The following is a 27,161-nucleotide window of genomic DNA, read 5'->3' as shown; positions in this document are numbered from 1 at the left end:
CCTGTGGGCCTCCTGTGGGCCTCCTGTGGGCTATCTTGTGGACCTCCTATGGGTCTCCTGTGGGTCATCCTGTGGGCAGAGAGATAGGAAGTAGGGCAAACACTGTCACAAAGACGTTATCTGGCTGGCCCACCTTGAAGGTCACTTGTCTATGCATTCCTTGGCTGGGCTTCACTTAGCTCTGTGACTCTAAAACTGGCATAAGCACTGGAGATAACAGGGGTTCAGCATTGGCTTATGACTGAATTGTCTGAATGAGCTGAGACTGGTTTCTAAAAGATAATACCACGGCAGGGATAGAGGGTATAAATATCTTGCAAAAGCCAGTGATGTTCAGATCCTGGACCTGGATGGTGGCTGGGGGAGTGGACAAAGGGCAGCAGCTTTAAGAATTATTCTGATAGTTCTTAAAGGGACACTGATTGCTTGTGAGGACTGAAGGATAAAAATGGGTCAAGAATGACTCTAAGACTTCTGATCCAGGCAATTGGACTTTAAGTAGAAGAGCATGATTTTGAGAAAGAATAATGAATTTGGTTTAGATCACATGAAGAGTTAGAGAAGTTTTATACCCCTATAATCAATAAAATTCATATTTATTATAAAAGTAAATGTATCAAAGAACACTTAGAAATGCAATTAAATTTGTTTTTTGAAATAATGTAAACTGTGCATAATACAGATTGTTTTCTGTAGGTGTTGCAAGTTTTTTCTGGCAATAGACGAGAGAGAGAGAGAGAGAGAGAGAGAGAGAATGATTAATAGATGATAGATGATAGATAATTGCTAGATAGATAGATAGATGATAGATGGATAGATAGATGATAGATAGATAGATAAGAGAGAGAGATACTTGATAGACAGAAGAAACACAATATTAGAATAATGTAGAGTAATAAATTTTATTACTGGGAGTCTTCCTAGATTAGCAAACCCAACCCCATTAATAGATGAGGAAACTAAGAATCAGAGAGGCTGGTATTCTCCACTCTACAAATCTTTAGGGCACTGACCATGTGCCAGGCTCTTACTCGGTGCTGGACATATAAAGTAAACAGAACACAGTACCCATATGCAAGGAGCTCATAGCCCAGCTAGTGTGTGATAGTGTCCAGTAAGCAGGAAATTACACATAGCCGAAAGAAGTATTTTGAGAACAGCATGCTGAAGCTGCAAGGTGCACCCGATTCAAGCTTGAGAGCAGCATTCCAAAGGTCATATGTGAGCTGACCTGGGAAGAATGAGCAGAAGTCAAATAAACATAGTGGTTGTAAAATAGTGCCCCAGGAAGACCAAGGTGAGGAAAAGCATAGTGCATGTAGTTAATTAAAGGAGTTTGAATACAAGGGAATTCTAGTTCTGGATTTTGGAGACAATAGTCTTCTGATTCCTAGTTCAGTGCTATTTTTAGAACACTACTTGTCTCTGTAGGTCTCCTAACAAGTATGTGATGATTCAGCACAAATATCAATACTCTTACATAGAAAAAAGGAAGCACACATATAATGGCACATGCTTGCTTACCCAGAGAAAATGAAAACTTTCAAACTCTCTTGTTTAAAATGTCTCTTTAGCGGAATAATTACTTTGTATTATAGCCTTTCATTTCCTCCAAAAATGTTTACATCAATAGGTTCATGCTATAAAGCTCTTAAGTCTGGAAGGAATTTCAAGGGATCACTTTGTCAGTCAGTAATGAAGGAAGCATGAGGGCATGGTGCAGAGGGAGCAGTGTCACCACCCCGGTGTAGGCAATCAAAGGATCATTATCTGTAGAGAACTTAAAAATTAATAGTTAAACTGACCAAAATTGTTCTACTTTTCACTGTTACTATATGCAATCTGACAGTTTTCAGTAATATCAGTAATAAAACATTCCTCTCTGCCAAGGCAAATTGCTCCCACTGACCCTCAGTAAGTAAACCACTGCACTTCGTATATACCGGCACATGCAGGAAGCACAGCACCCATATAGGCTACACGAAGTCCCCATGTTCATCTCTTCAGTTCATATTACCACATAGCTTGAGGAGTAAAGATCATGTGTATGAAAAACCCCCATCAATGTTTATCTTCCTAAAATTATGATATATCTCCAAAGAAGATTCTTATCTCTCAAATCTCAAATCCTTTTTGAGTGAAGGCCCCCGGCATCTGATGTTCTATGCTGTCACTTCTGCATTCACAGGCTTACCAGGCACAGTCCTTGCTCATCCTCTCCAACTGGGCTGTCTGGCACGTGCTTGGGGGAATAAACACCGAGGGGTCTTTAATGCCCAGTTGTATGTCGAAAAACCGTGTGGACAATAACACACTATAATTTTTGGTGAAGGTTTCCTGGACAGGATAGCAATCTTTGATTGTATAAATGCCAATCCAGGTTTCATCTATAAGAGTAAAGGAAGTTGACTTTTTAATATAGAAAAAAGGCAAAATGCCTTTTTTTTTTATTGTGGTAAAATATACATAGTTTACCATTTTAACTATTTTTAAGTACAGTTCAGTGGCATTAAGTACATTGACATCATTGTTGTGCAACCATCACTACCACCCTCTCCAGAACTTGTTCATATTCCCCAATTGAAACTCTATGCCCATTAAACACTAACTCCTCATTCCCCTCCCCCAGTCCCTGGCAACCACCACCTTACTTTCTGTCTCTATGAACTTGATTACTCTAGGTACCTCATATCAGTAGAATTAAACAGTATTTGTCCTTTAGTGACTGGTTTATTTCACTCAGCATAATGTCCTCAAAGTTCATCCATGCTGTAGTATGTGTCAGAATTTCCTTCCTTTATAAGGCTAAATAATATTCCACTGTATGAATATACCACATTTTGTTTATCCATTCATCTGCTGATGGGCACTTGGGTTGTTTCTACCTTCTGATGATTTTGAATAATTCTGCTATAAACATGGATGTTCAACTCTCTGATCCCTTGCTTTCAATTCTTTTAGGTATATACCGAGAAGTGCAATTGCTGAGTCATATGGTAATTCCATACTTAATTTTTTTCGGGTGAGCTGCCATACTGTTTCCTACAGTATATAAACCTGTTTTTGACAGTCTTGGGGTAGGTGTGTTGGCAGTAGAGCAGAGAAGAGCCTCACATCTATGTATAAAAGCAAACACTCAAAATAATGGAAGTAAATCTGGTGACTGAAACTTTAGAAAGTAATGTGGGGGAAGGAAAAGGAAGCCCCCAATTCTAATGTGTGCCTTAGATGAATACCTTCCCTGTCACTGGTCTCTGAGGGGGATGAGAGATCATTAAGTGACAGAATCAAGGCTAGGTTTATAAGAGCTAATGTGGCAGAAAGGTACCAGTAGTTCTAGAAGGCTGAGGTGTATCAAATATGATGCTTAGATCCTAGTGCTACACAACTAGCTGAGTACACATGGGGATGTCAGCAGGGCAGGGGGTGGGGCTTTAAACAATTCAATTAAGCTTATAAATTTCCCTAACAGCTATTTTCCTTAATGGACTTAAATATTTTTTCCCATCATGCTTCCTGAGATGCAGCCCTCCCATACTTTTTTGAACCCTTACATGATCTTGCTGACTTTCTGTCAGACCACTCCTGGACAGTAATCTGCTCCTGCGGCCCGCCTATGGAGTACTGGTCCTCAAAGGTAGAGTTCTGGGGAATGTCAAGAGGGTCCCAGGGGTCCGTCAGGATGATCTTGGAGCACTGTTTGGTGGCTTGTTCAATCTGAAACATCACTCCATCTTTATAGAGCAAAATATATTCAAACAATCTGAAAGACAGATTAAAAGAGAATAGTTCAGGACTTTAAGTTACTATTATCATGGCTTTACCAGTACAAAAGCCAAAAGCCTTTGATATAAATTACTCTTAAAAATACAAAACAAATAGTTTTGCTTGTAGGCAATCTTTTCTTTATTTACTTATTTATAAACACTAGATATACAAACAACCCAAATAAGAACTAATCAAAGCTCAGAGCTCAAAACTGAATATTCACTGGACAATTACTTATCTAGTACCATATGCCAGACTCTGTCCTTAGGATACAAACATGAGAAAGACCTGGTCCTGGGTTAACAGGTGGCTTGTAATCTATCTTTTAGATAGAGGGACGCAGGAGGATTTGACTCTTGGCTTGGATGAGTTCTCTTTGCTGCACTAAGTCAAGGAATTACAGGGATGTGTATACTGAATGTAGGACAAGAACTCATTGAGGATGGATCAGGCACCTGTGCCTCATTGTCTTAACTTTCAATCATGAGGGCTTTGATGAGGAGGTACAGCTGTGCTGAGAATGGGAACCCCTCACGTACTGGAAGGAGGCTAAGACAAGCCAGGGCAAAAGTTGAAGGGATCCCAGAGTGACTGGCTTCCCACGCAGTTTGTCTACATGCTCTCTGCCTCATTTCTTGTGCCCTTGTGCACACCCTATTCCTAGGCTGTGCTGAGAGTCAGCAGACCTCTCCATGATCACCTTGCATACTGTGTTGTCAATAGTCCTCTGTCATTCTTGAAGCTAAGAAATTTTGGTGTTGAGTGAAGACACTGAATTTCTATGTGTTTGGTTGTTCACCCAAAACTTAGGCCATGCTGCCGGTTGAGCAAAGTAAGGTTGCAGCCTTGATCTCAAAAAGTGAAATATGCAACACCTAAGGGTGGAAGAGCTTAGAGAAGTGGCTTTTAATGAGCAACTAAAGATAGCCAACGCAAACTATCGGTGGTATATAAATCTCTACTCCACAGCACCCATGAGGGATGCCTGTTGTCCATCCCAAGTCTGAGCTTAGAAATTACATCCTTTGGGAAAAAGTATCATAAATGATCACTGTCTATATAGTCAAAACAGTATTACTGTTGGCATTATGCTTCCATTTTCTATGAGCTGGTACAAAAGTATATACATGGCCACATTTTATACATTTAGATATATCTAGCCTGATATTCCAGAAAATATATGAAATGGCTTATAAGGCTAAACCAAAACACAGACATTTAGAAGTAAGAATGTATGTAGACAGAAATGTAAGTGTTCCTTTTATTTCATATTGCTCAAAAATGGAGCCAGCCTCTTAAATATACATGTAAGATTCACATCAAACCCTTTGGAGGAATTTAGGGTCAGATTGTCACTGTTTTCTCATCAAGTCCCTGGCACATCAGAGTCTAAACATTCATGGAAGGAATATAAAAGCAGCAGCAGTTTCAGAGCGTAGTCCATTCATAAATATGGGAATTTTTGTGCGTACACAAATCCAGTCCCACAGACCCACCCACCTCCCTCAAAACACTTGTACTGTTTGCCTGCGAGGGTGGTCAGTATTCTCCTCACCATCAGCATCATCCTCTTCCACTTTCCCAAGTTTAAGGTGTTTAGCCTAGCGGGTCATTCCTAGTTTTTGCTGAAACTCCAGTTGTGTGCTTCCCAAATTGCCATGATTGTCTTCTGGAAGATATGCAGGCATGTTCCTTCTTGAGAACAGCCCTCAGCCCCTGAATCCACAAGAGGACAGAAGTGAGGTCTTGGCAGCCACATGTGCACACATGGCTTGGTCATACTCAGCAGAGTTGGCCAGGCCAGAGATGGATGCCTGACACAGGGCAGGACAAATAGCTTCTTTCCCTGAGATATGTGGAATTGTGAAAAAAGTTCTGCCAGTCAATCTCTTTGTGTTTCTGGATATGTCATAAATAAACACAGAAGCTGTGGGAGGCTAGTTTCCAACATGTGAATTGAGTAAGAGCAAAGAATATAGCAGAGAGAAGCAGGAGCAGCCTGGGATTCAAACAGCTGTTCAGTTCCTGGATACATTTCTTTTCTGAGGCCCAGTGCCTGAAGATCCCCCTGCAAAGTTGTTAAGTTTCCTTTGTTCTAATAAACTTCCCTTTTTCTGCTTAGAACTTTTTGCGTGACTCATAACCAGGGCTTGTTTCTAATATAGTTGAAGACCCCACTGTTCCATCTAGAGCTAGGTAATAGCTGCCAGCACAGCTGTTCTGGGAGAGGCACAGCATAGCCTACTTCAGAACCAAGTGCCAACAACACTTGGTCAGTCGCCTGCCAGGGATGGGCAGGGACAGCAGGAGAAGAACTCTGCCAATTTCATTGTTTTCCTGAGGCTAGCTCTGCCTATACGACTAAGTACAATTTAATTTTAAAATGAGAATTCCAGGCTTGCAACAATCATTAAAAAATGTTAACATTTGTTCATTCTGGGTGGTCTGAACACATGTGTTTGTTCTGGTGTTTTCTGTTCTTTTCTGTTTCAAAATATATTTTTAATTGAGGGCATAGTCTGATATTGCACTATGCTGACAACGCTTTAAGCAAAACAGAAAATATTAATTTAATGAAAAACAAAATAGAACTGTAATAATTCATTTTTCAAAATACCATGTGGATGAAATGTAAATACTGCTTTGTTTGAACTTTTGGAAAAGATTTTCATGATGCTCTAGCAGCTTGTATGTTTACATGAACATATGCATAGTTAAGATGTAAGGTTCTTTATTGAAAATAGGATATAGGGCATGGAGCCCGACAGAGCCAGAAGGTTAAAACTCAGAGGGCAGCCAGGGTTCAAATGAGTCATTGGCTTGAGATGCTGTGTGGGTAATAACTGTAGACCCAAAGGACTGACCAAATTCAACAGAAACTGGATCCTGGGAGGTGAGATCAAAGCCTGGCATTGAAGTGAAGGAAGTTGTCACAAACTGTGCCCGTGGGATGCGGTCAAGCAAGATAAGGTGCTAGAATAAATGTCTAGGACAAGTCAGGCAGGCCAGCCCTGGGTCAATGACAGAGTGCAAATTCCTTGCTGACCAGACACCAAGCAAAGCACATTCCAGGGGAGATCTCACACCAGGCCTCAGCTGTGAGTAAGGTCAGGCTCTCCAGGTCTGGCCAAGGATCCGTGGCAACCTCAGTGCACAGAAGGTGCCCAGAGCTCTACTTTTCCTCTCACCTCTGGGACAATGAATTTTTATTGCTTTTGACAAAATTCTCAGGCTGCGTTGACAATTTCTATTATTTCCTAAAAATCTATTTTCTTAAAAGTTAGGCTCTACCATTTCCATGTTTTCCAAAACAATGAAAACCTGTGGAAGTTCTATTTATTTTGAAAGTAGGTTTCTGGTTTTTGTAAAACTGATTCATGTCTGATATAGAAAATTCATACAATACAGAAATGGAAAAAAGGAATAAAAATTATTCAGAAATTCTTAACTGATAGAAATAACTGTGCATGTGTGTCTAAAGGTATGTTGATTTTTTAATTTAAATTTTTAGTTTTAATTGTGGTAAAACACATATAGCACAAAATTGACCATCTTAACCATTTTTAAGTGTACAGTTCAGTAGTGCTAAGTACATTCACATTGTTGTGAGACTGACCAATCTCCAGAACTCTTTATTTTGCAAAATTGAAATTCTATATCCATTAAACAACTCCCCATTCCCCCATCCCCCAGCTCTGGGCAACTACCATTCTACTTTCTATCTCTATGTATTTGATCACCCTAAATATCTCATATAAGTAGAATCATACAGTAGTTGTCCTTTTGTGATTGGCATATTGCACTTAGCATGATATCCTCAAGGTTCATCCATGTTGTAGCACATCAGAATTTTCCTTCCTTTTTAAAGGTTAGGAATTTTCCTTTTTATGCATATATCACATTTTGTTTATCCATTCATCCACGGATTGACACTGGGTTAGTTCTAACTTTTGGCTATTATGAATAATGCTTCTATGAATATGGGTGTGCAAATATCATATTGATTTATCAATCTGTGTATTATACACATTTTATGAAATTGAACATTATTTCTTTTCAAACCTGCATTTTAAAAATTTATTTAGTTTTGAGTATACGGTACATTGGTTAGACATCTATATAGCTCATAAAATGATCTCTCCAGTTGCTTCCTCCCTCCCCTGACCCTCCACCTAGCCAACGTATTAATGCTAACTGCATTCTCTATGCCATGCTCCCCTTCCCCATGACCATCCATCAGCTACTAATTTGTACTTCTTTAACCCTCCTCCCCATTCTCCCAACTCCCCAACTCCCCTCCTCTCTGTCTATCACCAAATTGTCCACTATATTTGTGAGTCTGTTTTTGATTAGTTTGTTCTTTTTATTCCTTAGATTCCACATATAAGTGAAATCGCATAGTGTTTATCTTTCTCTGACTTTCCTTCTAGGTCCATCAAAGCAATATCTTTTTCCATCTCTTTCCTTTTAGTCTGTGTGTGTCTTTTAATCTGAAGTGAATCTCTTGTAGGCAGCATGTAGGGGTCTTATTTTCTTATCCATTCATCCACTCTATCTTTTAGTTGGAGCACTTAATTCTTTTCCATTTGAGTTACTTATTGATAGGAATGTTATTGTTACCATTCTTTATTCCTGTTTTTGATACATGCTTTTTCTTCTTAAAGAAGTCCCTCCAACGTTTCCTGTAATACTGGCTTGGTGGTGATAAATTCCTTTAGCCTATTTTTGACCGAGAAGCTCTTTACCTGTGATTCAACTAAATGATAGCTTTACTGGATAAAATATTCTTAGTTGTAGATCCTGGTTCTTCATCCTGTTGAATATTTTTTGCCAAGCCCTTCTCTCCTGCATAGTTTTTTTGAGAAATCAGCTGCCAGTCTTATGGGTGTTCTCTTGTAGGTAATTATCTGCTTTTCTCATGCTGCTTTTAAGATTTTTTTTTCTTTATATTTAAACTTTGGCATTTTAATTACGATGTGTCTTGGTGTGGGCCTCTTTGGATCCCTGGTTTTTGGGGTTCTCTGAGCTTCCTGGGGTTGTATGTCTATTTCCTTCACCAGGTTAGGGAAGTTTTCCATCATTATTTCTTCAAATAGATGTTCAACATCTTGTTTACCTTCAGGTATGCCAATCAGATAGATATTTTGACCTTTAATAGTTTCCCATATTCTCCTTAGATTATTTTTATAGTTTTGGCATCTTTTTTCTTGCCATTCCGATTGACTATCCTTGGCTTTCCCATTTTCTAGATACGTCATTTGATCCTCTTCTTTATTCACTTTGTTTATTCCATTTAATATACTTCTCATTTCAGATAATGTGTTCTTCATTTCAGACTGGTTCCCTTTTGTAATTTCCATTTCTATTTTTTATGTTTTTGATCTATTTGTTGAAATTCTCACTGAATTTATCTACACTCCCCAAAAGTTCATTAAGCATCTTTATAACCAGTTTTTTGAACTCTACATCTGTTAGATTACTTGACTCCATTATATCTGGATCTCTGTTCTGTTCTATCACATGGTTTCTGCTTCTTTGTCTTCCCATTTGGCTGCCTTTCCGTGTATGTTTCTGTGTACTAAGCAAAGCTCCTAAGTCTTCCGGTCTTATTAGTGTAGATTTGTGAAGTAGGTGTCCAGTGGCACAGTCCTGAGAGGGATTCAGCCGTAGACCAAATTTAGCCCAAGCCCCTACCCCTCCGGGACTACCTGTTGAGATTCAGCAAGCAATCCAAAGATGCTGTGCTTATAGCTACCTCAAAAGGCCACACCAGAAACCAAGGCCAGCTGCCTCCACTGTGAATCTAGGTTCAGCAAGGAGCACCTGATTCACTGAGGATATACCTGGATGTGGCTTGGGTCGGGCCGCAAGTTGGGGGAGATGGAGTTTCAGGGAATCCTCTGGGCAAAGAGACCTTTGTTATCCAGTTTGATGACATCTCTGCTATGGAGGCACTGTGTCTGTGCACAGGTAGTGGGGAGGGCTCAACAGGGAACAATGGATACCGCTGGCACTTCTGTACAGCGAGTCTTGCTTCGGTGCTCCAACAATGTCTCTTTTTAAGTCCCTGGTGCCCCTTTAGCATAGCTGAATTGGCACTGGTGCTCAGAGTGAGCAGGTCCATCACTGTGAAAAACACGGCCCCTATAAGAGGAGTCTGCTGCCGCCGCTGCCACTGCCGCAACCTCTGTCCCACTCAGCCACTCCAGACCGGACAGCTTGTGTCCTACCTCATCCTACATTCTGCCATTGCAGGGTAATTTCTTGGATTTCTCCTTAGTTGTATGGCTTGTTCATCTAGATCCCAGGTGATTTTCTCCTTGTTTGCTCCTTGTTTCTGTCACAACTTTGATTTGATCGCCAGAAGGATGAACAGAGCCTCTATCAACTATGCCATTTTTTTCCTCCCTAACCTGCATTTTTTAATTTAAAATTTTCTTCTTGTTATCTTTCCTAGTCAAATACAGCTCAATGAAATCATTTTTTTCCTAATTTATTATAAAATATTTTAAATATGCAAGAGTTGAAAGATCAGTACAATGATTACCTTTATATCTATCACTTAGATTCACACATGGTTACATTTTGTTGTATTTGTTATGTCTATTTTATAATTATTTCTTAGAAACAAGGACTTCCTGCCTCATGTCCACAATACCATTATCACACTTAAGAAATAAATTCATTCTCTAATATCAGCTAATATCTGGTTTATGTTAAATCGTAACTGAAATATATTTTAAAGCTAATTTCTTAAATAAAAATCCAGTCGACATTCAAGCATTATATTTGGTTGTTATGTCTCTTCTCTTTTAAAAATCTGGAACACTACTACTATATTTTTAACATGGCATTGACTTTTTGAAGATTCTATGTTTGCAGGTATTCTACATTCTAGATTTCTTTGATAGTTTCCTCATGATGTCATTTAACTTGTTCCTCTTTTGATTAGACATGTGTTAAGGAAATTTTGGAAAGAGCGTGTTGTTGGTAAGGCTGTGTACTTCATGTTGCATCACATAAGAAGACACGTGATGTCCCATCCTACTATTGATGCTACTAACTTTAATGACCAAGTTATGTGGTTAGTCCAGATGTGTCTGTCATAAAAGTGATACCTTTTGCAATTACCAATTTGTGAGTGATACTTCATGATGCTGGGGATATTCTGTTACCTTATAACTGTCAATTAGTGGTTTTAGGTAAAAGTATTTTCTGAATAATGGCATAGCAAATGACATCTATTTATCTATCTATCTATCATCTATCTATCTATCTATCTATCTATCTATCTATCTATCTATCTATCTATCATCTATCTATCTAAGTACCACTCTGCCTCTTGGGTTTTTATTTATTCAACATAAGACAAAATAATTATTCCTTGCGATGCTTGAATTGTCCTTAGTTCGGTCAATGGGAGCTCCTTCCAACTGGTATTTGTGGCTTTTGGCATAATCCCATTAGTCTTTGAGTGCTTCCTGGCTTTCTATGACACAAGGTGTCCCTGGCTTACCTTGGACTTCCCTGGTGCCAAATCAGATATCAGTCATTTATCTAAAGAACCCTGGAACTTAGTTGGAAACAACTTATAAACTGATATCGGGGGCGGTAGATGTACTCGTTGTCACTGGGATGTCATTGCTTTGAGGACCTTGTAGTGGTCAGAGTTTTCTACATTAAAAAAAAAAGAATGAATTCATATTGATATTTCCAATTTAAATTTAACATTATAGGTTGTTCCCTGTTGTTTTTATATTCATATCTTTTCTCTTAAAATAAAAATCATGCTTCCTAAAATCATTAGCAAATTTATTGCTTTATGCTATAATAGTTACAAAATAATAATTTCAAAACAATATCAGAACTTCTGAGTGAAATTTAAGATTTCATTGCAGCACTTTTTGTCCTCAGAATATAAGTCACTAGGATTTAGAGCCAGTACTACGTTAAAAATGCACTTGGGATAATCTATTCTCTGTGTGGTCATGTTTCCAGATTGATATATCGTTAGGTTCAATTATTTCAGTTTGTTCTCAATTCAGGGACTTTACACTTTTCCTCTTTGATTTATTATATTATTTAAATATGTAAAAATTTTCATGTTTCAAAATTCAGAACGATATATAAAGGGAAATCTCACTCCTATTTCAATCCCCTCCCCCCAATCCTTAATCCTCTCTGTGGAAAACACTGTTCACTGGCTTCCATGTTATTTTCCTTCTTGTCTTTTGACAAAAAAATAAAGAAATGCATGTGTGCATTCTCATTTCCCTCTCTTCTTTACAGAAAAATGTAGCACACTATATACACTTTTCTGCACCTTGTTTTTTTTCTCATTAGAGGTTGTTGTTTACTCTTCTTTATGGCAGTATAAAAATTTATTGTGTATAAGTACCATTGTTTAGTCAGTCTCCTATTGATGAATACTGAGTTGTTTCCCTTCCTATGAGATTGCCCCAAAAGCCACAATGAATAATCTTCCGCTATTTTGTAGGTGTATATTTAGGGTAAACTACTAGATGTGATATTATTAGGTCAAAAGGTATTTTGTTAAATGTTATCAGATTTCATTCTATAGGGTTGCACATTTTGCACTCCTCTCAGCATTGTATGAGAGTGCCTGTCTTCTTTGTAGTCTTGCCAACAGAACATGTTGTCAGGCTTGAATTTATGCCAATTTGATAAGTAAGAAATGTTATCTGTCAGGTGTTTTCTTAAGAACTTTTTTTTGAGGTAAGTATAACATATATACAATAGACTGCATATATCTACAGTGTAGAGCTTGAGCAATTTTACAAAATGAACTGGAAGGCATCCCAGAAGTCTTTTGCAGTAGTGTGGTTCAAATTCGCCTTCACCCAATACAGTCCATTGAGCATCTTTTCATATATTTAAGGGCCACTTGACTTTTTTTCTGTGAAATGACTCCTCATTTCTCTGCACCTGATGTTTTTTCCCTCAATTTTCTATAGCTCATTAATTAACCTTTTGTGTCTAAGTTGCAGATATTTTTCTCTGCCATTTGTTTGTTGACTTTAAATTTTTTCTACAAAGCAAAAGATTTTGCATTTTTTTTTGTCAAATTCCCTTTATTACTTTTGGATTTTCTGATATTTAGAAAAACTTTCCCTATTTCCAGGTTATAAAATAATTCACTATTATCTCTGTATAGTTTCATTTTGTTAAAATTTAGATCTTCAATCTATTTGGAGTTTATTCTTGTGTATGGTGTGATATCAGAATGCAGTTTTATCTTTTCCCAATTATTATAAGACCATTGATTAAAAAGTTGATCTTTTTTCAAGTGATTTAAGATGTCGCCTTATCCTATACCAATTCCAGTTGCATGTGGGTTTATTTCAGGACTGCTTTATTCTATTGCATTGTCTATATATCCATGCACCTGTCTCACTGCTTTAATTACAGAGACTTAATAGCGTGTTTCATAATCTGGTAGAATGTACTAGTCCTTCCACTGTTTCCTTCTTTTCCAAGGTTTTCCTAAATATTTAGTTTTTTTTCATTTTTCCATATAAAATTTAGAACCAAGTTATTTAGCTCCTAAAAACCCCCAAACACTTTGCATCTGGGGGAAGGATTGAGTTAAATTTATATATTAATGTAGAAAGAATGGATATCTTTATACTTTTGAGTCATCCTATTACCATAAAAAAATCTCTTTCCATTTTTTCAAATCTTATTTTGTGTCTTTTTGTATATTTCAGGAGTGTTTGAATTTTTTCCTATACAGATTTTGAACATTTCCTTTAAATTTATTCCTAAGTAGTTTATCTTTTGTTGTCGCTGTTGTTGTTTTAAACAAAATCTTCTCTTCCATTGTATTTTCTAGCAGACTTTTCATGCTAATTTTATATACAGCTACCTTACTAAATTATCTTGTTTGCATTAGTTTTCTTTTTTAGATCTTTTGTGTTTTCCAAGTATACTGAATCCATATCATTGGCAGAGATGGATTTTATCTCTTCTAATTCTTGTACATCTAATTATTTTACCTCTCTGATTATGTTGGCCAATAAATCCAACACAATATCAAATAAAATAAAGATAATGGACATCTTTGCCTCCTTCCTGGGTTTAGTAGGAAAAGAGGCTATAATTTCAATACTAAGTAAATTAAAAACTATACAGAGTTTATTATATTAAGAAAGTATCAATTAGTTCTTAGTTAATGCTTTGTATCAGAAATGCTTATTGAATTTTATCAAAAGGATTTCTGGAAACTGAAAAGATGATCACATGTTTATTTTCATAGGTGCTTATGGATTCCCTAAAACTGAATTATCCTTGCATTTCTAGAAAAAGCCTCACTTGATCATAATGTATTCTTTTTTTTATGTGCTGTTAATTTGCTCTTTGGAATTTTTAATCAATTATTGTTTCTATTTTCATAAATGAGAATGCTTTACAATAATTTTATTAGATGCATATTCTCATATATATGTACCATATTTTGTTTCCATAATCCCTACTCATGACCACTTAGACCATTTCTAATTTGTTAATATTAATGATACTAAATAAAAATTGGAGATAAACCCTTTTTCCTTCCTGTGTTTACAATCAAATGGAAAATTTATAGACTGTCCTCGTTGGAGCAAAGGAAATTCCTATTTTATATTTTATGAGATACTACTATCTCCCAAAAAGGAACACTGGAATTTTAACCGGATATAAAGCTTCATCAAATTTTCTTTTTTCTTTTTTCTTTTTTTAAATGACAGTATATTTATTTATTTATTTTTTCATTTTCCCCCTCCCTGCTCCCTTCTGGTAACCACTAGTCCATTGTCCATGTCCATGAGTCTCTGTTTGTTTGCCTGTTCATTTGTTGCTTTTACATTTATATCCCACATATGTGATAACATGTGATTTTTCAACCTCTTCTGTCTGGCTTATTTCACTTAATATGATTTTTTCAAGGTCCATCCATGTTGTTCCAAGTGGCAGTATTTCATCTCTTCTTATGGTTGAGTAATATTCCATTGCATACAGCTTCTTTAGCTTCATCTATCACAGGACACTTCAGTTGCTTCCATGTCCTGGCCACTGTGAATAATGCTGCTATGAACATCGGTGTGTAAATATCTTTTTGAATGTGAGTTTTTGAGTCTTTGGGGTAAAGAGCCAGTAGAGGTATTGCTGGATCAAATGGTAGGTCAATTACATCAATTTCTTTCTACTAGATACTAAAAGTTTACCTTACTATAAGGCAGGAGAAAACCTTTCTGTGTAGTTTTTCTACTTCAGGATAAGGTTTATAGACAACACCAAAAGCACTGTAAAGAAGCTTAGGGCAAGGAATCAAGGTTCCCAGTCTACCACTGGTGAGCTGTATGATCATAATTTTAATCTCCTTATTTCTCATATGTAAAAAGAGACTAAAATTTTAAAGCTGAAAGCACTATTATGATGATGATTTTCGATAATGGATATGAAATTGTTATATATTTTAATATATGTACTGCCTAAGCATGTACAAAATTATTATATAAATGTAAGGATTTATAGCTTTGTAAGAAAGTCTGATTATAGTTGTGTTTACTATAATTAGTTCATTTTTAACAAGGAAACTACTCATTTAACTTGTATAACACTTGATCTACTATGTAACAAGAAGGGTTAATTCATTCAGGTCAGATGGCAAGATAAAGAGAGAAAACATTCCTAAGTGCTATAGTGGATCTTTTTATAGAATACCCAGAAGGTATTCCCACTCTTTCTCCCTTGTCTGCCTCTCAATACAGAGGCTGAGAAATTATACTCATATACTCATTTTCTTAGTCTCCTTTGTAGCTACGGGTATAATTGGTTCTGGCATTGGACAACTAAAAGGAAGTCTGTAAGGAGAAAGAATTCCCTGGAAATTTCTCTCAAAAGAGAAAAGGAGAATAAAGGAGATATGGTATATATATATATATAAAATGGGATACTATTAAGCCATAACAATGATAAAATATTGCCATTTGTAACAAGGATGGATCTTGAGTTTATCACGCCAAGTGAAATAAGTCAGACAGAAAAGGACAAGAACCATACGATTTCACCTACATGTGGGATATAAAACAAAAAGCAACAAATTAAACAAACAAAACAAACTCATAGATACAGACAACAGAATGGTGGTTACCAGAAGGGAATGGAGAGGGTGGAGGACAAAGAGTATAAAGAAGGTCGAATATATCCTGATGAAAGGAAACTAGACTTGGGTGGTGAGCACACAACGGGGTGTACAGATGTTGTATTCTAAAGTTGTACATCTGAAATTTATATAATAGTATTAACCAATGTTACCCCAATGCATTTAATTTAAAACATTCAATGTTAAAAAAAGAGAAGAGAATCTCTGTTCTATTCCTCTTCTTTCATTTCCTGTCTTTGAACATACGTGTGTAAGGATATAATGCTTGCAGTGGAGATAGCATGCCATCTTGCAACTAAGCCCACATAAGAATGGCAGAGTAGATGGTTGGAAAAGAACCTGAGGCCTTGATGAAACTGTTAAGTCAAATCCGAAACATGTATCGCCAGAATTCTGAGGTAAAAAAGAAACATATTTGTAGTTTAAGCCTCTGCCAGTCAGACTTGCTGAGGCTGAAAGCACTTTAAATGAAATAAGCAAAAACCACTGTTTTACAAGGCATTACCTATTGAATTCCTTATAACAAGTCTATGAGGGCCTTCTCTTCCAGAATAAGCAGAGCCCAAGAATTTGGCTAATCCTAAAACCCAAAATACCAGAGCCTGGCCTGGGCATAGATGACCCTGAACAGCTACTGTTTTATAGCCGAGAGGCAATCATTTTTCTGTCCTGAATTAGGGTAGTCAAGAGAAAAAACAAACAAATAATAAATAAAATAAAACAATATAAGGATTGGAAAATTCAGCTGACTGAATTAGCTTTTTTCTTTTTCTTTTTTAACAGATAAGAAAATATGAGGGTCAGAACATAACTTAATAGTAAATAATGGTGCCAGAATTCGACTCCAGGTCTGATCTCCAATCAGACTCATTCTAATTCGCTGATACCAGGCTACTTCCCTCCTTCTACAGGGGAAAGACTGATTCTTCCCATTCACAAAGAACTAGTTGGCCATCCAAGATATATTAAATTACAGCAAAGGGAGTAGACAGATATTATATTGTGATTACAAAAGACCTTTGGCTTTTATGTAAGAAACTGGACAAACTTTGGATTTGTTTGACATGCAATATAATAGATTAGTAATGCATGCCAGCTCTCTGACTCTTAGCAGGAACAATTAAGCTGAGGCCTCTTGCCATTCTGGGGTATACTAAGACTGAGTTACACCCTACAGTAATTATGAGACATAAAAGAAAAATATCATTTTGAAATTGCTGTGTTAGACCCAAACTCATTGTGCAGGCTGATACCAACCACATATAACAAAAGGGAAGATAAATTACTTGAGAATACAGCCTTAGGAAAAGTGAAATCAAAGAACTATTATGTGTTCAATTTAAGAAACTGTAAGGTGATGGACCTCCACTAATTGGATTCCAGTACAAAAGAGGAAAACAGTGCTTAAGAAATTGAAGAGACTTTTTTTTCAAAAAATGTATCTGGATGAATATTGGCAATGTGTAGGCATATATTCTTTCATCTGATGGACAATAATTTTTAAAAAAACTGTTCATAAGACAATAATTCAAGAAGACTTTTTTTTTTTTACCACCACTAAAAATACCCGGATTCATTAGTACTGAAATATCCATGTTGCCATGGTACACAGTGATTTCTAGAACTACATATTGGAGGTATAGAAGAGGTTGGGAGGGTACAAGAATAGTCATGCTCATACAGTCAGCACTATGCTTTTCAGTAGAAATGTATCAGTCCCCTTCACATTGGAATATAAATACACATATCCTTCCAGCTAATAGTTAATGAAACTAAAATATAATTCTTATTTTTTGCATTCACTGAAATTTGGGGTGATACTGCATTTAAGAAAAAAAGCAATAATGTGTGACCACAAGGATAGCTTTCTAGTGAAAAACATGATTATTAAAATAGAAAATGCAGTGGAGGTAGTGTAAAGCACACTGGCTATAAAAAAAAAAAACAAAAAAAAACAGAAACAGTAAATTGAAAGGTATTATTAAAGAACTCAGAAAAAAAAGTATGTAAAGTGAAGAAAAGGCTAAAAAAAGGTAAATTTTGGGGACAGATGTAAGAGAACCAATACATGTAAGTAGACAGATATTCTACAAGAAGCAAAGAGAGAAAACAGAGTATCAAATCTCTGGCAATAAAATCTCCCTAGAGCTAGGCATAACCTGGAGACATTAATTAATAAAGTTCAAGGGTAATAGAAACAACCTACAAACGCTTGGGCTGAAAAAAAAATTATCGAAACTAAATCAAAATTACTTTGGTATTAGACTTCTCACCTAGAGCTCTAAGTGCCATAAAAAATTTTAAGCAAAAATATTATTACCCAATGAATTGGATACCCCCAAAATTATCGTTATGTAGGACAGCAATAAGTAGATGTTCTCAGATATTCAAAGTCTCTGAAAGTATACCACCGCAGCAATATCTTCAAGAAAACAAATTGAATAGTTCTCTAGCTAACTGAAACATGAATCAAAATAAAGGATTCAGATACATAAGAATATGAGAGTAAAAGAAATTGCAGTGGATAATAATATGCGTAAAATAATGTTTCCTTTTTTAATATACTGTGTGGCAAAGCTTCTTAGAAGTTTGTACAAACACACAACTATAAAAATTGATCTGCATTTTAACAAGTGAAGAAGTTGACTTTTTAGAGGTTTGACTCAGCATGATGAAAGAAAGGTTTAAAAATCCAAGTACTTTAAATTCTCTTCAACACACTGAGTAAGACCTAAATAAATACTTTTTTTTTCACAAAAACAAACAAACAAAAAAACAAACAAACAAAAAACCAAAAAACAACAACAAAAAAACCCAACTTGTGTCCTGGTGTCAGAAAAGTGGATTCCCAAGCTTCATTCTCTAACTCCTTAAGGAGCACTGGTATCTCATGAGGGTGGCTCTTCTGTGGTCCCAAGGGTAAGCCAGACAACACCTGGAGCAGGGCCAGAAGAATCACTGTCCAAAATACAGAGTGTGTGACAAAGGGGAGAGGTAGAGGGCTTATATACGCCCTCTGGGTGGGAGAGAGGGCGAGAGGGCTCCACTACAACACTGCTTAAAAACTTTTCAAAATATGGATAGGAAGTGTAATTTGATGTCAAAAATTATTCTTAACAAAGGGAATATATGATGTAAAATATAAATGGATAATGCTATAAAACCATTTCACAAATCCATGAGTGTATTAAAAATGTAATTATGAGAAAAAAGAAAATACAAATATAGAATATTAGGAAGAACAAAAGGTATCAATAGATAAGGTAGAGTTGTTTAAAAGTTAATAAAATATCATGTACAAACATATCAGTAGAATTTTGATGAAATGGAAGATTTCCTAGGAAAATGTAAATAACAAAAAATGAGTCGGAATAAAGCAGAAAGTTAAGTGGATTAATAACCAGAGGAAAAACCCTTACAACAGCCTAATGAGATCTTACTTCTTCAAAACCATTGGGTCCAAATCATTTCATGAATTAGTCTTTTCCAATTTCAAGGCTTTAGAGCATAGAGAAATATAGAAAGCTTGCCAATTCTTTTACAAAACTATGAAAACTATGACACTAAAATATATAAAGCATAAAAATAAAAACTACAGATCAAATTTTAGCTATAGGTTAAAAACAAATCTTAAGTAAAATAATAGCACATCAAATCAAGCAGCCTGCTACAAAAATATACATAATGATAAATTAGAATTTATTTTGGGAATGCAAAGATTGTTTCATGTTAGGTAATCTATTAGTACAAATCAGTAGGCTGCTGAAGTTTCATATCCATGCTGGTTAGAATAAATTCTTTATAAAATAGTCAGAAATATATTTATTGAACATGATAGAGTATCTTCGTTATACCAGTAGCCTGTAGGAGACTTAACAGTGAAATTAGAGGCATTCGCACTAGAGTAAGAATGAAGACAAGGGGATATGACATCACTACAGGTATGTAATTTTGCCCTTCTCTTTTCATTTTTATCATATTAGAAATCACCAAAAATAATTAGTCTTATTTTATAGGTGTGAGTGTGGGAAACACGAATACTCATATTCTGCCAGTAGAAATATCAGTTGAAACAAGTTTCCTGAAGGGTAAAGCTGTCAAAAACTTTAAAATGCGCAAATCCCTTTTCTATCATTTTCTTACCTAGGAATTTATCGAAAATATATTTAAAAGTGGTACACATATAATTGCACACAAATACAAGGTTATACATGTAGTTATTAATACTAGTAAAAACTGAGGGTAAAGAAAAATAGTTGTCCCATAATAAGGTACTGCTTAAAGAAACAATATGTGTCCATAAGCTAGAATATTATGGTCACTAAAAATGATTTAGTTAAGAATTACTTAGTGGCATGAGAAACATGCACAATATTTTGTTAAATAAAAAAACTTCATAGCATGTTTCCATTTGAATTTTTAAGTTGTATATACAGGTTAAGGGAAAAAATTCAGAAGCATATTTACTAGGATTGTTAATCCTAAATGGATTACTCTCTTTATTTTGCCTTTCTGTGTTATCTAAATTTTCCACCATGAACATGTATAATGCTAGTAACTCAAAAGCCATAAAAGTGAAATTTATTCAACTTCTGGTCAAAATGGCTGAGTAGGTAAATGTTGTTCTCACCTCTTCCCAGACTACATCAAAATTGCCACTAAATTATAGAACCACACTTGAGAACCATCTGAAGACTAGACAAATAGAACTTCGTAATAAGGATATAAAGAAGCCACATCAAGACTAATAAGAGGGGCAGAGACACCAAAATGGGCTGGTCGTACACTCACATGTGACAGTTAAGAATTGGAAGAGATATCTCATTTGCAGAAGTCCCCACTGAAGGGCGAAGTCCCCAGCCCCATAGAGGGCTCCCCAGCCAAGAGCACCAGTGCTAGAAAGAAAAGTCCCCACAACTTTTGGCTGCAAAACCCAGTGGGGATTCCCTCCAGGTGAGAGAGAAGGCTGCCAAAGTCCAAGGCATCCTTTTAAAGGGCCCAAGCACAGACTCACTCACTCACAAATACTTGCCCAAAGTTCCAAAAAAGGAACAGCTGCTTGAAACGTGCCAGGGACATACGAAGAAGAGCTGAATTGTCTGGTGTCAGGGAAAGAGTTGGAGGGGCAGCTCTTTCCAGTGCTGGTGGACACCACTGTTCTTCTGTTGAGCCCTACCCCAACATAGTCTCCACACAGGTGGACACAATATCCGAGTTTCCATCAACCTGGCTAACACCATTCCCCCTACCCTAGTGATTCCAAAACCTGTCTCACAGAACTTGAAGGCCCACCCAAACTGCTTCCAATAGTTTTTCAATATAAATAGCCTGTCTTGTCTCATGCTGCAGAATTTTCTGAAATCTCTCAAAAGTCCACAAGCCCCAAACAAGCAGTGGCTGGCCTCAATGTGCTCTTTACTTCTTGATAAGAAGTACTGACACTACTGGCACTAGTGGAAGACAGCCTTGGTTCACAGCATAACCACTCCCAGGTGCATCCAAGCCCAGCATAGGCAGTTACCAATCAAAGATCATTTCATAGCTCCTACCATGTGACCTTAAGCCAGACACAAGCAGCTGCTGATTTTGGCCTCCACTAGAGCCACTCCCAAGAGGCTGCAGAACCAACACACAAGGTGGCCAGCTTCAGATCACACCAGAGCATCACCCAATAAGCACCACACAGGACACACTCAAAGGGTGGACTTGACAAGCACCTAAGCCCCACTAAAGCAAATCTCACTCCGTGGAGTCAGTCCTATATAATAGACTGTCTGCAGAAGTTATGGCTGGTCCTCACAGCCAATCAGCCTGAGGATCAATCCCACCCACTGACGTAGTAATAGCAATCAAGGTTCAACTACAGCAGGAGAGGACACAAAACCCACACAAGGGACAACCCTGGAACACCTGACTCAGGTGAGCAGGGAGACTGCCACTGGGCCCCACAGAACAATTACATCTAAGGCCACTCTGCCAAGATGCAGTAGCTCTTCCTAATACATAGAAGAAAAAAAAAAAAAAACACAGGGAGGCAAACAAAATGAGGAAACAAAGAAAATGTAATAAATGAAAAAAAACAACAACAACAACAAAAAAAACAAGAGAAAACTCCAGAGAAAGAACTCAACAAAATGGAGGCAAGATGCAGAATTCAAAACCCTGGTTATAAGGATGCTCAATGAACTTAGGGAGAGAATAGATTATCTCAGTGAGAACTTCAACAAATAGATAGGAAATATTTTTTAAAAAGAGAGACAGAATACATAAAAAATAGATTTAGACAGAAATGAAGAATATAATAACTGAAAGGAAGAATACAGTAGATGGAATCAACAGCAGATTAGAAGAAGCCAAGGATCGAATCAATGATTTGGAGACAAGACAGCAGAAAACTCCCAATCAGAACAGCAAAAAGAAAAAAAGAATTTAAAAAAGAAGATAGTCTTAAGAGACCTCTGGGAAAACATCAAGCATAACAACATTCACATTGTAGGTGTCCTCGAAGGAGAAGAGAGAGATCAAGGGATTGAAAATCTACTTGTTTTCTGGTAGCTCTGTGTCTGCCCTGTTTCTTTGCCCTAGTGTTTCTGTCTGTTACTTTAGTTTGATGGTAGTCTATGATTTCCCCCTCTGTTTCCTCTCTGTTTATGTTATGTGTCTTAGTTTTGGATTTTTTTGTGTGTGGTTACCATGAAGTTTATGTAAAAGAAAGCTTCATATACATAATAGTCCTTTTTCTTCTGCATGCATCTTATCTCCATTCCCCTTTGCAAATTCAGACCTTTACCCTCTAGCCTTTTATGTTTTTGTTGTCACAAATCATCCCTATTTATGCTGTGAGTTCACTGGATAACCACGGTGGCAACTGTATGAAGGTTCTTCAAAAGAGAAGAATAGAACTATCATACCAGCAATGCTCTTCTGGGTATGTAACCAAAACATTTGAAAACATTTACCTATAAAAATATATGTAAACCTATGTTCCTCGTAGCATTATTCATAGTAGCCAAGACATGGAAACAACTAACGCATCCTTCAATGGCTGCTTGGATAAAGAAGATGTGGTACATACACGTAACGGAATATTGCTCAGATGTAAGAAAAGATGAAATAATTCTGTATGCGACAATATGTTGGATCTTGAGATTATCAAGCTCAGTGAAATAAGTCAGACAGAAAAAGTTGAGAATCACATAATTTCACTCATATGTGGGATATAAACCTGAAAGCAACAAATGAAGATGACAAACAAACAAATGAACAAAAGCTCATGGACACAAACAACAGTTTAGTGGTTACCAGAGGGGAAGGAGAGGGAAGGAGGAAGAAAAGAGTAAAGGTGGTCAAATATATGGCAACAGAAGGAGATTTTATTTTGGGTGGTGAATTGAATTATACACATGAAATCTACATAATTTAATTAACCAATGTCAACCCAATAAATTTAATTTAAAAAAATTTCTTTCTTTTTGAAGAAAGAATGACTGAAAACTTCCCTAACCTGTTGAAAGAAACAGATATACAAGTCCAGGAAGCTCTAAGATTCCCAAACAAGATGAACACAAAGAGACCCACACCAAGACACATCATAATCAAAATGCCAAAGGTTAGAAACGAAGATTTTTAAAGTAATAAGAGAAAAGCAATTAGTTACCTACAAGAGAGCTCCCATGAGACTGTCAGTTGATTTCTCAACAGAAAATTTTCAGGCTGGAAAGCATTGGCACAAGCTATTCAAAGTGATGAAAAGTAAGGACCTACAACCAAAATTACTCTACCCAGCAAAGCTATCACTAAGAATCGAAGAAAGAAAAAAGAGCTTCCTGGACAAGAAAAAGCTAAAGGAGTTCACCACCACCAAACCAGTATGCCAACATATATTAAAGAAAAGAAAAAAATTAAAAAATTTCAATAAGAAAATATCACAAGGAAAAAAATGCTCACTGCCAAACACATAATAAAAGCAGTGGATCTACCAACACTAAAGTTAGTACAAAAAAGAAAAGCCAAAAGTAGGATGATCATGTGTAATTACAAAGGTAAATTAAGGGATACACACACATGCACCCACACACAAAGTAAAACAAAATGACAAAAACATAAAGAGAGGATGAGTAAAAATGGTGGTGATTATAGAATGTTTGAAATTAAGTGACCACAGACTGCTATAAATATAGCTTGATATATATTAAGCACATGATAACCACAACCAAAAATTCTTAAGACATATACAAGAAATAAAGAGAAAAGAATGCAAACATAACACTATAGAAAGTCATCAACATACAAAAGAAGAAAGCAAGAGAATAAGAAAGGAACAAAGAACTACAAAAACAATAAAAAAACAATTAATGGCAATAACTACACCTTTATTAATAATTACTTTAAATGTAAATGGATTAAATGTTCCAATCCAAAAGACAAATGTTCCAATCCAAAAGACAAATGGATAAAGAAGTGGTACATACATACAATAAATATTATTCATCCATAGAAATGAATAGTCTTGCCATTTCTGACAACATGGTTGGACCTAGAGGATATTGTGCTAAGTGAGATAGGTTGGACAGATAAAGACAAATACCATGTGATTTCACTTATATGTGAAATCTAAAAAGCAAAGTAAACCAACAAGTAAGACAGAAGCAGACTCATAGATGCAGAGAAAAAACTGATGATTGCCAGGTTGAGGGGCTAGGTGAAGAATCTGAAGGGATTACATAGAAATTGGCAGTTACAAAACAGTCACAGGATATACAGTACAGTTTAGAGAATATAGTCAATAATGCTGTTATAACTTGACGTGGTATCAGGTAGTTTACAAGACTATTGAGGGGAATCACTTTGTAAGTTATATAAATGTTTGACCACTATGCTGTACACCTGAACCTAATACAACATTGAGTGTCAACTAATTGAAAAATAAAAATAAATTTTAAAAAGAAAAAAATGGAATTTATTCACTCAACATACATTAATTGAGACTTTCTATATGCTAAGCACCTCTATATGCTGATAAACCATATTTATAATATTCTCTCACTCTAGGGAAGAGAGACAGACAATAAACACCAGACTACTGAACTGACAAGACAATGTTACACAGTGATAGTGCCCTGAAGGAAACAGAATGAGATGTGATGGAGAGCAGCTTGTGAGAAGGAGTTTCTTGAATGGTCACAGAAAAGTCCCTCTGAGGAGATGATGAGCTAAGATTTGAATGATGGGAAGCCAGGAGTTCAAAGATGATAGAAATAGTTTGTATGGATGAGCTTGCAGAATGTTTTGTTAAGTGGCAAAAAGGCCATTATGAACCAGTACGTGTTACAATATGTATACTGTGCATCTAAAAATTCCCTAGGATATTCAGAAGGTATTAACAGTAGTCATACTAGTTGGGCAGTTATGGACCATTAATCATTTTTACTTTTTCTCTTTGCATATCTGTATTTCAGACATCCTTCTACAATGAATATGTTATCATTATTACTCATCCCCTAAATAATTTTAAAATTTAAGTCAGACCCCATTCTATGGTGCTGGAGATAAAACAGCAACCAAACAAAAATCCATGACTTATGAAGCTTTCCTTTGGGACAGGATAGGCAGGGGTGATGAGGGGGACAGACTTAAAAAAAATTAATAAGTATGTTAGATAGTGGTAAGTATCTTGAATATATAAGGCAGTGAGGTGTGGTATATAAGAATATGGAGAGGAGAGACAGTCTAATTTGGGAGTGGATCATGCAGCTTTTTAGGGAAAAGGCTTTTTAGGCAGAAGGAACAACAACACAAGTGCCAAAGGGGTAAGCATGCTAAGGCCATGGGCTGTAGTGAGTGAGGTGATAATGTAATAATGGATGGATGATGGACTGACAATATCAGAGACAAGAAGTGGAGGGGTAGGGGAGCAGATCCCATAGAGTGGTCAGGTCCTTGTAAGGACACTTATGCTGAAAGACAGTAAGGCATTGGAGGGTTTTGAACAGATGAGTAACATGTTACATTTTTAGCAGAATCATCTGGGCTCCTGTGTTGAGAACAGGCCAATGAAGGCAGGGGCAAAAGTAAGGGAACTCACTAAGAGGCTATTGCAAAAAATCTAAGCAAGAATAATGAAGATTTAGACCAAGATGAGAGTGAAACTGTGTTCAAATTCTGGGTCTATATCAAAATTAGAGTCAAAGGGATTTGCTTAGGGATTACTTGAAGCAAGGGGAGAAAAAGAAATCAGTGATGACTCTAAGGATTGATCCTGAGCAGTTGCTATTGGCTGAGATAAAACTTCAAGAGGAAGAACTTTTGTTTATTTGTTTGTAGGGAAGGCATGAGTTTGAAATGACCATTAAAGATTCAAATGAGGAATTCAATAACATATTTGGGTATATGAGTGTAGAGTTAAGGAGAGAGCTATAGGCTGAAGATATACATGTGATAGACATGTGATATACAAGATATACATTAGAGTCTCCCATGGCATTTAAAACTATGACCTAAATGACAGAAAAGTAAACGGCCGTAAAGCCTCTGCCCTGGGACATTCTACTATTAATGATCTGAGAGAAGAGGAGGAGACTGAGAAGAAGCGGAAATAAGTGGAAGAGGAAACCAGAAGAGTGTAGTACTCTGAAAGCCACTTGAAGAAAGTATGTCAAGATGGAAGAAATGACCAACAGTAAAATGAGAACTGATAAAAGATCACTTGTGGAGTAATGTGGAGTGCATTGCTCTTGACCAGAGCAGTTTCAGTACAGCTGTAATGGTGAAAGTTTCTTGAAGCGGGTTCAAGAGAGCATGGGAAGAAAGAAATTGGGGTCAGCATGAGATTTGCTTTAAATGGGGTTTTGGCTAGTAGAATCGAGAGGAGAATTTTTTTCTTTAAAGATGGGTAAACTAAAAGAAATTATAATGGGGGGGAAATAGAAGATTTACTGGAATTGGAGAAATATAAGACTATAACATTTATTCCAGGAAAAACAAACCACTAATTGGTGAAGTATTTTCAGATCTTTGGGCACTTTGCCCCTGACCATCATCTTTGAGGTCAGAATCAGGAAGAAAGAGCTCAAAAGCTCAAGGTTAATGGAGAGAAGTAAAGATGTTTTCAGAGTAGTATGGCGACCACCTCCAACTTCTATTTATAAGTTAGTCTTATACCCTACCATTCCTTTTACTTTCCTGTGCTTATCTTCCTTGGAACTCCTTGTTCCTCACTGTCTGCTTCTCT

The 27,161-nt window shown here is 36.5% G+C and overlaps 1 protein-coding gene across 1 annotated transcript in view; it reads right to left on the bottom strand.

Moving 5' to 3' along the window:
* Positions 1-993: 993 nt before the first annotated feature.
* The window catches only part of EPDR1 (ependymin related 1), a 33,983-nt gene continuing 7,815 nt past the window's right edge, over positions 994-27,161 (bottom strand). The window contains exons 2-4 of the mRNA XM_011376683.2: positions 3,555-3,763; positions 2,195-2,387; positions 994-1,231 (exon numbers count right to left, since the gene is read on the bottom strand). Of these exons, the coding sequence (XP_011374985.2) occupies positions 1,216-1,231; positions 2,195-2,387; positions 3,555-3,763 (418 nt within the window). The 3' untranslated portion in view covers positions 994-1,215. The remainder of the gene's footprint in view (positions 1,232-2,194; positions 2,388-3,554; positions 3,764-27,161) is intronic.

The sequence above is a fragment of the Pteropus vampyrus genome, unplaced genomic scaffold, assembly GCF_000151845.1.
Source record: "Pteropus vampyrus isolate Shadow unplaced genomic scaffold, Pvam_2.0 Scaffold302, whole genome shotgun sequence".
In the NCBI taxonomy this organism is placed as follows: Eukaryota; Metazoa; Chordata; class Mammalia; order Chiroptera; family Pteropodidae; genus Pteropus; species Pteropus vampyrus.
Note: the sequence above shows the minus strand (reverse complement) of the source record. Positions and strands in the feature narration are given on the sequence as shown.